The 12,324-nt window shown below is 41.2% G+C and overlaps 1 protein-coding gene across 2 annotated transcripts; it reads right to left on the reverse strand.

The window, feature by feature from the left end:
- Positions 1–380: 380 nt before the first annotated feature.
- On the reverse strand, positions 381–11,785 carry SSR1 (signal sequence receptor subunit 1). 2 transcript variants are annotated; one of them, XM_050891005.1, is made up of 8 exons: positions 11,625–11,785; positions 9,322–9,434; positions 7,454–7,552; positions 7,028–7,084; positions 6,135–6,211; positions 4,350–4,428; positions 3,262–3,355; positions 381–606 (listed from the first exon to the last, which is right to left on the reverse strand). In XM_050891005.1, the coding sequence occupies exons 1-8, from the start codon at positions 11,707–11,709 to the stop codon at positions 539–541; spliced, it is 672 nt and encodes a 223-aa protein (XP_050746962.1). In that variant the 5' UTR covers positions 11,710–11,785; the 3' UTR covers positions 381–538. The 2 variants fall into 2 exon arrangements, with proteins under 2 accessions (XP_050746962.1, XP_050746961.1); XM_050891004.1 differs by having other exon boundaries at positions 7,028–7,290; positions 7,465–7,552; positions 11,625–11,783.
- Between the last annotated feature and the right edge of the window lie 539 nt (positions 11,786–12,324).

Here is a 12,324-nt window from a genome sequence, read left to right on the forward strand (position 1 = left end):
TTAGAATGCAAACTATGCAGAAATCTAGATGATCAGTGCCTCGCCACTGAAATAGGACCACACACACAAACTTCAGTGTGTGCACATTGTAGAGAATGAAGTTACTTACTGAAAAAGAAAAATGCATACAGATTCCGATACAGACATGATACAATCAAGACAGATTAAGTCACTAGACGTTCAGATTAGGGGGAGGAGAAAAATCTTTCAAAGACAGTGTACAGATGACAAGCCAGCATTACAAAGAACTCTAAAGGCACATTTCAGGTAACATGGTTCTGTTAAGACCAACTGCTTACACACGCAGGCACAAATCTTAATGGCTACCTCCCCCCCACCCCCCCAACAATTAACAAAAAAAAAAAAAAAAAAAAGAGAAGTGCATTTTCAGTAATATTAACACCATTCAGTTAATCTGTTCAGTCCAAATGTTTAGCAGTATTTTCCTTATGGTGATATGGATTCTCTGCACTACTCCAATCCAAAAAACCCAAACAGGCAGGATTAGTAAAGGTTCAACTGTTGTACTAGTTAACATTTACTCATCAGAGCCCACTGATCTCTTCTGTGCCCTCTTGTAGGGCAGCCTCCTCGGTGAAGCTTTATCTAGATTAAAAAAAAAGAAAAAAAGATAGTTGCATCAATTGCTACAGCTACTTCAGATTAGATGTTATATGACCGTGTATTTTTCTCCCTCCCAAACACAAGCCAAACTGCCCTTCTAGTGCAATGCATCACCACAGAGAAGCCAGTTCAAACAACTTGTTAAGGCTTTTTAACTATTAGCATCCTAAATAGAAGGTAAAAAAAAGAATGTTCCTATTTTGTAACATGCAACTCCAGGGTAAGGGTTGTTCCAATTTGCCAGTTACTAAAATGCAAAAAAGAAAAAACAAAAAACCAAACCCCACACCATCTCCTGATGAAACTGCATCCTCTGCTGTTTAGAAAAGTTTCATGTTCAATAATTACACTTTTAGAAAGTTAATTAATTATTTTGATCATTACTGGTTTGAGTTTACCTGCCTGAAGAATATGTGATTGACCCTCCTTTAGACAGCTTTGTCTTGCATGAAATATTTCCACATTCATACAGATTAACAGGAAAAGATAAGTGTTTTGGTTGTGAAAAAACACGCTTTTCCAGGAAGCATCCACATCTCACTATGAAGATGTCGCTTTGTAATCAGATATCCCACACGGGGAAGCCACCCAGCTGTAGCTGTATGACCACTGGAAGCCAGAAGGATCATCCTACACTTAAGACTTTGACAGGCCTATAATTGTCCTTTACGATGACGGTCCTTACATAGGTAGAATTTCAATCCTTGTAATATTGTAGAGAAGCTACAATAGTTTGTATGAAGTGCTAAAGTGATTGCTAAGTGTATCTGTTGACTTAAAAATGGACATTTTCTTAAACAGAACCCTCTCCAATAATTTCACTGTTTAGAGTATGTGCAAACACAAGGAGCAGCCATCATGCCATTACAAGCCAATCAGTACAGTATGAAGCGTCTTTCAACAATTAAAATAGTCAAGAACCTCTGAGGATCTTGAAGGCCACGTATTTCAAAGGATTGTAGTGTAGAGTTCTAATTAAAACTAACCTGGAGCTAAAGAAAACCACAATTAAGAACAACTTAAACACCAGTTTTTCCTAGACTTCAGGTATTAAGATATAAATACCTATTTAGCTTAAGAAAGGGATGAGGGACAGGACCCAAACATTGCCAGGATCTGAACCCATTTAAAGACAGCTTGCTCTTTGGAAAAAATTAGCATTTAGAGCTTCAGTCTTTCTTACTAGCTTGAGGCTTTTCAAATTCCTGTGTCTAGATTTTATACTATTATTCTTGCGTCTCACACAAGACTGTACAAGAAAGCTTACGTTTTCAGAAGTAAAACACCAGTCCTTATGCCTATGTAATATAAGTACAGTTAAAAAGGATGAAGGAATCAAAAAAGTGAAGTCATCAACTCCTGGCACAACTTCCTATCAGAGCTAAGGGCTCTAGCCCTTCTACACTGAATAAAGCTCAGAATATGCTTATTTCATCAAAACCTGAGTCTTTTTTTCAAGCAAAGGTAGTTCCTGCAAAGGGTTTTCAAAGCACTTCTCTTGTCTAGGATGCACTTTGTTTTAAGTAAGGCTATCTCACCTCACACCAGCCAATGCTACTGGTGACAGGAGTTTACCCGGGATAAGGAAGACCCAGGAAGATAAACCTGACTATTAAACTATTATAACCAAGGCTGAGGTTTGTTTCTCCCTGAAACAAGATGTGCTGAGCCATTGGTCATGATCAGTCCTCCACCTCCCTCATGTAACATCAGCTTGACACTACAGCAAGGTAGCAGTGAAGGCAAGATACACATCTACATTTTAGATAAAGGGTTCTGGGAACTGTTAGAGGAGACAACAGTACTGCAGCAATATTCTACTGAAACTACGTTACTACAATATAACCAGAAATGATATATATACACATGTATTTATAATATATGAAAACATAAATTTATATGTATATAAAATGTGTTTGTGTGGTTGCGTGCTCATGCTACATCACCAATCACTGCATGCAGGAAGCTGTACTTCCCTCCATGCCTAATTATCACATGGACAACACATTAAGCACTTCCACTCTTTAGATCACCAGAGTTTGCCTCACCTCTTCTACTCTGCACTGAAGCCATGGGAAAGCAAAACAGAGAAACAGCAAGAGACGTTAGAAATATCCACAAACACACAAATGGTCTAAAGAAATCAGATATTGGGTTTACTGTTGGCATTTCAGATATCAAGTAGAACTTAGTCCTTTGGACTTGTGAAGGACATTAATACCAAGTCTTAATGTGGCTTTAGTTCATACATACTTCTAATGCTTATTTAAAAGCTTTGGTCTGTAGGCAAACTTCTAAACAACTTACAGAAACTTTGAGATGATGGATATTTTCTCCTATTTAAACCTCCTTTGTGATCTAGGTTTTGGGTAGAGGTGTTATACTGTTGAAAAAGGGTCTACAGAACAAACTGTAAAAGTCACCGATAGTCGTTACTGTATCAACCAGTGATGTTTGTTCTATACAAGAATAGGCTGCTAAAGTAATAGTCTAATCATTAAGCACAGTGCTTTAGACAATTTTGTATTCCCTACAAGAGATGTGTGCTGTTCTGAGAAATTGGTATCAGCTACTTTTCAGTTACAACTAATTGATTCAGTTTGTTATGCTCCAGTTTGTGGAAGGCAGACTACTTACTTATTTGATTTAAAGTTTCTTGGGGAATCCAGCTCATATCAACATCATTCTGATTTGATGTTCCCATCTCTACTTTCTGTACTGGTCTTTTCCTCTGAAAATTCAAGAAAGAAGAAAGATTTTTCTTTCCAAAAATTTTGATAACACAAGTATTAGAAATAACTAATAATGTTGTATTTAATGAATTGCAATTATTTCACTAAGACACAAACTTAAGGCTAGTCAATGTATGAAGCTGTCCTTGTAGCTTAGCTTTAACTATCTTTACGATCACCAATTTTTCACCAAAGCTTGGCATTACCACTTCTAATGCCTCACAATACTTATTCCACACAAATATATCAAGATTTCATGCAGGCCTGGGCAAGTTCATTATACCTGTTATGAAAAATGGCTCATTATTAATCAAACTTTGTGATGACTGGTTTCATTGTACTTTCTCAGATTAGCACAATATTCTTGTATGTCACCTTGCAAAACAGATTTCAAAGCACAATAATCATTCCGTACTTCTTCCCAAGGGAAGCTACTTCAAAAGTATCATAACCCAGACTGCACGAAGACATAACCTATGCATTGCATGCAGATGAGACTTAAGCTTTCACCAGCTTTTACTTGCCAGACCACTTACACAGACAAACCCTTAGCTGTTATAGCACTATAAATGGAATCCAGAAGGCCCAAAACAATTACAGCAAAACATTGATAAGAACTAAATAAAGGACTAGACAGCTGTTTTCCCCAAGGTTTGACCTAGATTAAACTGATAGACAGAAATAGAGAGCATGGGGAAGTTTACCGAGTAACTACTGAATCAGTAGCTGCATACATCCAGTGACTGGATAGTATCAAAGCCTCCAATTCAACCACTTCAGTGTGGTGCCAAAGAGCAGACCCAAAGAGCATTAGGTAAGCAATCTAAATGTCTCCAATTATGAATATTTTTTAAAAACTCCTTGGTTTTCCCAGTAATCTCTAAGGTCTTAGTTCTAAAAGTAAATCTTCTAAAGTTCTGTCTGTACCATCATACGCCAGAAGCAATTACTGAATTGCTTTCTTTTCATACATAGACAAAATACTCTACCCACCTTTCTAGATTCTAGTAACTGATGCAGGCCAACAATGACAAGTAGACCAAGTCCAGCGAGGAACATGTACATGAAGATCCTTTAAAACAGTTTAAGAAACCATTAACTAAAAATCTTAAGTGTTTAAGAGAGTTTACAAAGAGGCATAGAAACTAAGGCTAGCTTTGGCCACATGCCCACTTGATCTTTCCTAAGAACTTTTGTAGGGGGTGGGGAAAAAAAAGACGACTCTGAAACTGAAGTGCTAACAAACATTAAGTAATTATTCTGACTTCGATTTCAGATACTGTTATCCTAAGTTTAATTCTGAACAACAGAACATTTGAAAAATGCCGTATAAACTGGGAAACTGTTATAAACAATTACTGAAATTTAGTAACTGCAAGAACTCTTTTGCAGTATCATGTTTCAAGACACTGGGTCACAGGTAATATTTATGTTTGTGACAGCTTTAACCACTTACAAAACCCTTAAAAATCTCTTACATGCTTTTAGTATGCTGCTGCAAAGCAAGTACCGCTAGGATACTAATTTACTGGCAACAGAGCTTTGAAAGGCCTTGCTTATCTTGCTCTGTTCCACAGTTAGAATTCTACCTATGCAAACAATCATTTTTTGAATCTTAGCATTTTGGTTTGTTTTGAAGAATTCTACCTGAAATACCTGTTGATACTTAGCAAGAGATGAACATAAATTATATCTAAAATTAATTTGGGGAGCAGGTAGGAGTTTACATGTAAAGAATCTATTCCAAGTTGAACATCTTAACTCAGATTTATGACAAAGGAAATTATGGAGTTAAACTACAGAAGAGACTTAATTGAACATCCCTGTTTTAGGGTGATTACCTATTCACAGGACATTAACTCAAACTGGTTCTAATAATTTGAATTCTTTTGAGAGCTCCTTTATCAGAGTATCACACATTTTCACGTGACCAACTGTTCTTTCATTGATGTTATTCTATTTGAGAAATATGAATTAATGCAACAGCTATTTCTTTCGGTTGACCTTTTTTAAAAAGGAAGACTGCTCAGCAGGCTATTTCTACCTGTGGCAGGAGAATTCAAATATTCAGCATTGTCTACAAGTATTTCTGAAGATTATTGGGTTTTTTTAACTCACAAGTTCTCTTAGAATTCCACTCCAGTGTTAGAATATTTAAAAGGATATCAGCACAGCATTTGCTTGCAACATATAAGGTGTGTCAGATGTATTTAGTCTTTAAGACAGAAAAAAACCACTCCTGAAAGATACCTGCTACAGATAGGGGTTAGTGCAACAGAGAATGAGCGTGAGTTCCTCTGTCTCACACTCCAAATACATCTTTCAGTTTATGTAATCTTGGATTATACTGGAGTGCTCCAGAAGCAAGTTATTCCAGTCTTCATAGTAGGACCCACAGCCCAATACTATGGACCCTCTACATCTTTAACTTTTAGGAAAAAGCATAACAAAAGCTTAACAGCTTTGAATTGCTATGTAGCTGTGTAACACCAGGTCCTATCCCGGGCTTAAGCCCTCTGAGCCAGAGCAGACGTGTAAACTGCTCATTGAAGATCCAATCCTGAAGATCCCTAGTATTAATACAGATCTTAATTTGGGGAAAAAGTTTGTATTTTCAGTCTATCAACGTTGTACAAGTCAAATGCCTGCTACACCATCAGCAAGACACAGCAGACCTAACATTCAATAAAATGAGGATACAAGAACTATTCTCATTGGCATCATCAATAACCTGTTCTACCAGTATACCAACTAAACTTGAATCTCCAGCCTCCTTACGTTTCTCCATCCAGCCCATCTTCTTTTTCAATAATTGTAACAGTTTGATTGAAGACAGCATCTTGAAACACATTGCCCTATAACAAAGTTTCCACATAACATTTTAAATTAATTTCTTGAACATATACACAAATGTTTATCTTTTTCCATGTTCTTGGAAAAACTCTAGAAAGCAGTAACTCCTGCATGAGACTTGATTATAAGCAGTGCAAGTTTGACTCAACACATAAAAGCGCAAACTTTTTGGTGCAAGTACAAAGAACAGTCTTGATATTAGCAAGAAAGTCACATCTAGCCTTCAATATGTTATTTCCTATAACATGAGATATTACATACGAAGGGTTCTTATTAGAACAATCAAAACACAAAGGTACAGAAGCCTGTTAAATATTGACCTGCACTGAAAGAGAAAAGAATCCTCTATTTTAATCCCCTTTTATGGTTTTGGATAGTCTTCCCCCAGATTGCAACTACTGGCCATTTATTTGCTTGAAGTCAAGTTTGCAGATGGGATTCAGGTTGATAGTTAAGTTTGTTCACAAAGCCCAATCTGAAAAGCACAGTGAAATTTAAATTATCCTAAAGAAAGCTTTAGTTTTTTGTTTTGTTTTTTTTTAAATGAGTACAGCCCACTACTACACAGTTCTAAGGCATTCTAGCTTCCACTGCTGACATAACTTCAAGTAAGTCTAACATATACAGAACTAAGTGTACACGGGGGGCTATTGTGAAACATGTAGACAGTCACTTACTGTGCTTATGTATCTACAGATTTGCTTAAAAACCACAAAGGCATTCACCTTCTGAAGAGGTAGTAACTTGACTAAGCAGTTCCTTCCTGACATTTCCACATCGACTAGAAAGATTAAAATGAATTACAACATCAAGCTTACATTTACATCTCTGTAGTTGAGATTGATAACTAGTCCAAAAGGACGACCACCCATAGGCTCAGCAGGGATGAAAGAGTACTCAAACGTGGCTTGTCTCTGTGGTGGAACTACTGTATTCAGAGGCAGAGCTGTGAAGTTCTGGATGTAAAACTGGTAGTCTTGAGGATACCGGAAAGAAGCATCGAGAGACTCAACAATGAAATCCTCTGTACCCTTATTGGTGAAGCCCACCAGGAATTTTACAATGTTGTTCGCTGGAAAGTCTAAAACACAAAAAATACTCAACCATTAGAAACTTCACACACCACACCTAGCCTATTTCTAAACAGAGAATGTCCAAACAGATTCTGGTTTTTTAGAGCTTCACTGTTTTATCTGTACATTGATATAGTCTAAGCAACAGTAAAGAAGATGGTAGATTAGCACAGGACTCTTACCTTCACCTTTCACAAATAAGATGGTTGTGTCAGCACTAGGTGAGGCTTTAGGTTCTCCTGACAAGTCTTCTTCCTCTTTTTCTTCTGTCTAAGACAAGAGACTTTTTTGAAAAATCCTATAACAAACAGTGAAGCAAAGACCATGCTTGTTTCATGAGAATCCCATGTGTCAAGGCATGCAATAATGGCAAGCATTAGCATCAATTCCTGCTGTTGCAGGATTAGCACACAGTCTATTCTCCCTCTAGGTTTGATTAGCATAATTTCCAGCATTTATCCTTCTACTTGTTATATCTGACACAGTGACTAATCTCAACTGCATTTAGCTGTATTGAAAGGTTTCTTATCAGAAAGCAACAGTAAGGTCTCTGTTTGGGGGTGGAAGGAAAATAATAGAATCTAAATGTCAAGTGTTCACATCTAAGCTATTTCTATTTAGAAAACAAGCATTTCCAAAATTACAGACAACCGTAAGGCAAATGAGAGTTACTTTCACTACACAGGGAGTGTTTATAGCAGCTTTCTATTCAGTTTAATTAGTTAAGTGTTACATATGCCTGGAAATGGTTAGACTATTGGAATGAAATAAGTTCGTGGATTCACTTGTTCAAGCTCACCTGTGTGATGATTCACTTTTTAATTTGGCAAATGCAAGCATTAAGGGCTTATTTTCCACATGGGGATCGTGGGATCATCACCTCCCCCACCAAATAAAAACAAGGCTGACCCCGTTTTGAACTGTCTGAACTAACTGCTTGCGAGTTAGATCATTTAATTTCACTGCTTAAACAACCACTTGAACCCGTGGATAGCCTACTGGATCAGTCGTACCTGTACCACGATCTACGGAAGCCATGAACCAGAGCTGAGCATCTAGCACCTTGATTTCAAGATGCTATGCAAAACTGTATCTTCTATTTCAGTGACAAGTAAAAGAAACTGCCTAAAAAGTGTAGTGCTTTGCACCTGAGTCATAGACTATTTATTAAAAGCAAATTACATCCAAAAGGTTATTTAATAATATTCTGTTAGTACTGAATACCTAGCATACCTTCTACCACTTAGCAAAGTTGGTCGACCATAAGCTCACAAACTTACCAACATCAGTAAAAATCTAATAGAATCAAAGAACAGTTTACCAGGTCTTTATTAGAAGACGTGTAATAAAAATGATGTCCCAAGCTTTCTTATTTTACACTAGAAATTGGAGAAATTTTTGAACCAATTTAAGTACACTGTCTAGCAAGCCTAATACTCTACTGCTACAAGCAGATCACATAACTACACAAGTATTTCACTTTGTCAAGATGAAGCAAGTGACCCCAAACAGCAATATGGCCGCTGGTATAACAAGCATACCCTGCAACTAGTGTCAGAGACTAGAAATGCAGTAAGCAAAAACAGGCTGCAAACCAAGGTTTTCAGAATTAATACTGAGCTTAACTAAGAACTAAGATTCTGTTGCCCCTTGAAAATAGATACCAAAGAAGCCAGAATGAAGTTGTCCTATATGCCAGTGTCCTTCTCAGTTTACTGAGATGCAGCTTAAGCTGGAAAAGAACTACAAGGGGCTCCTATGAGAATCTGGTTCTCTCATTTGGTGTTCTTTTTTGTGAACTGCAGTTCTGGTAGTCAGAAATCAGGCTGTCCCCATGTGATTTTTCAGCTGGTAATTCAGGAAGAAAAGACAAATCCTTCTGAAACTTCAAATTGAACACAAGTTTAATTGGAGACTTTGAAACAGCTATTTGGAAATAGTAATGCTATTAAACTCACATTTAAATATATCTAAACTATCTAGCTTCAAGCACTTTTGGTCTATTTCATACTTATGAAGTAACATTCATGTATAATTACCAAGTCTGTTGGCTCATCTTCTTCAACTTCAGCTTCATCATCTTCATCTTCAACTACAGTATCTTCCACAGCTTCCTCATCTTCTGTAGCATCTTGAGCTGCAACTAATAAACCTGAACCCACCAAAACAAAATGCAAATACAAGAAAGCCTTTTCAATGTCGAGTTAATCAACAGAAAACTGACACTACAGCACAATTTTCAAACTGATGTTTGAAGAATTTTAACTTTCTGAACTACTCATTTATGTGCCAGTAAGTTCAAAACAAAAAAAGTTTACAGCTGGATAACAAAAAGTTCAGCATTCAACACAGCAATGCTTAAATCTGCAGAGGGCAAACAACTTGCCTTAAAAGCTACTGTTTAATTTTTTTAACATGTCACCATATTAAAATATTTTAATTTTGTCATTACAAACACGAAAATGAAGAGACACTGCTATTGCCAGGAAATTAATTTAGTGAGTACTGTTTCTTCTAAGACTAATAAGTTTAATAAATGATTAGCACCTCCTTTTCATCTGCTGGTATCAGAACACTACACTTTCACAGGTAGTTAAAAAGTTATTGGGTTTGCATTTATTTTCATTCAAGTTTTAAAATACAAAAAAAGTCTTTTTTAATATGACCTCCTCAATATCATATACTAATATATCCATACGTTCAACAGAACCACAACACAATTCAGAAGAGAAACCTGATCTAGAGCATGGCTCCAGAGCAAGGCTCCAGGACAAGTGCAGTCAGATAGTTCATTGCCTCTTTGCTTTTATGGAGCCGAGACTCATACATTCAAACACTGGGCAGAAATGATTAATACAAACAGTGGCCACAGGACAAAGTTCTGTCTGTTTGCAGTTTAGAGCACATGCAAGCTAGGCTGAGAATTTTTAAAACATATACACAAAACTACAGATTTTTTTTTTTAAAAACCTAACATTTTCCAAAAATGAAAGAGCAGAAATGAATGGATGATTGATTTACACAAGCCTGAAAGAGATCTAATTGCCGTGACTACATACTTAAAATAAATATTTAAAAACTTTCACGGGGAATGAGAATCCTTGAGCAGGACAAGCATATCCAAGGACCTCAGGATTGTCAGTCATAGCTAGAAAAAGCAAATACACCCCCCCCTCAAGTGTCTTTAGAAGGTACACTCACAGAGTTTTGCCCAACCACGTTGGGCAAATACTTAACCTAAGACTAACAACAGTGCTTTTATTTGCTGAAGTTTTAAACTTGTAAGTTTACAAATAAAGATTTTTTTTTTAATTGAAACCTTTGTATCTGAACAGGCTACGGGTAGGTTATAGGCATTCTTCACAAGCAACTGCGCTAGCACATTCTCTTAGACCTCTAATTTACAGTCTTTTCAATGGATGTCAGAAGGGCTGATGATGTGGCAATAGCGGGAAAAAGAGAGCTGCCCGCTGTGGGAAGGAACTAACACACAGCGTGTGCTGCAGCCCACTGGAAGAGCTGGGCGAGATGGCTGCCCGTCCGTCTTTCCAGACTTAGCAGTAGGGAGGCAATTTTCAGATCGTGAATCAGATAACGCCACAGTGTAAACAGAGATTAGTGCTTGTCGACGTGAAGGACACTTGGGGGGTGCAGGGAGACGAGGCGGGAAGGCAGGCTGGCAGCCAGCGCATCTGCTAACGATTCACTGTAGAAACCAACACCGCCTGAGAGCGGGAGCAAAGAAAAAGACGAACCCGTCGCTACAACCTCAAGTGGGTTTTGAGCGGGACAGCCGCGCCCACGTGGCCTTCCGAGGCCGATGTCACGGCTCGGCCTGAGACCGGTCCCCCGGGCAGCAGCAGCAGCGCCCTGCCTGACACCCACCGCAAAGGGCGGTTCGCTCTGCCGGAGAGAGCGGAGTCCGGCCCTGCCCGGAGCAGCCCGCGCCCCGCCGGAGCGCCCGCGAACGGGGCCGCCGCCGCCCCCACGCGGGGGCACAGCCCGGGCTCCACAGGAACAGAACCACGCACCGGAGCCCCGTCCCAGACCGGCGGGCCGAGGAGGGAAGCCCCGGCGGCGGCTCACGTGTGCAGGGAGGGCCGCGCCGCTGCTGCCCGCGCACGGCGGCGATGAATGAGCAGCGCCCGCCGCCTCCTTCCCCTCGACGGGAGGGCCGCGAAGGCGGCGCTGGGCTCTCCAGGCCCGGCGGGAGCGGCTCCCCCATCCCCATCGCCCTCGGATCGCCAAGGGGAGCCCGCCACGTGCTCCCCAGCGGCCGTTACCGCTCCCCCTCCCCCAGGCAGCGGCGGCCGCTCCCCTCCCCTCACCCGCTCCCTCTCACCTGGGCCGCCGCGGGCGCCCCCGAGCAGCAGGGCGGCGGGGAAGGCGAGTAGGGCGAGCAGCAGGAGCTGCGACAGGCGCCTCATGGCGGCAGCGGCAACAACTACCCGGCACCTCCCACCGGCCCGGCGCCTGCCGCTCCGGGCTGTCTAAATGGCGGCGGCGGCGACGGCCTCCATCTGCTCCCGCCCCGGCCGCGCCCCCGGCCGCCCCACCCACCGCGCCGCAGCGGACGTGGCTCCGCCGGGGAGGAGGCAGGGCGGTCACGTGAGCTTAACACGTGGCCCTCCGCGTGCATGCACCGCCCCTTCCGTTTCCCAGGTCGGGGCTGGCCTTCGCTTCCTGCTCAAAAGGGGGCGGGAGGGAGCGGTGTCCCTCGCCACGCAGTGCGCAAGTGCGGGGCTTCCCGCCCGTGTTCGCCTTGCGCAGGGGCCCCTGGGCTGGTTGTGGTGGGGGCCCGGGCGGGTGCCCCGCCTGAGGTGAATCACGGCCGGGTAGCTCGGCCTGGGGTTTGGTAATGGCTCGGGAAGGGTTAGTGGTGGCCTTCAGCGCCCGAGCGGTCGCGCTGGGGCTGGGGGGCGTTCGCGCCGGAGGGTTCGCGCGGCTTCCCTCAGCGCCCTGGGCAGAGAGGGTGCGGGCCGTGCCGCTTGTGCGAAACGCGGTGGGACGGCTTTAGTCTGCCTGTGGGAAGTGCTGCCTGT

Source organism: Gymnogyps californianus, chromosome 2 (genome assembly GCF_018139145.2).
Source record: "Gymnogyps californianus isolate 813 chromosome 2, ASM1813914v2, whole genome shotgun sequence".
NCBI lineage: Eukaryota > Metazoa > Chordata > Aves > Accipitriformes > Cathartidae > Gymnogyps > Gymnogyps californianus.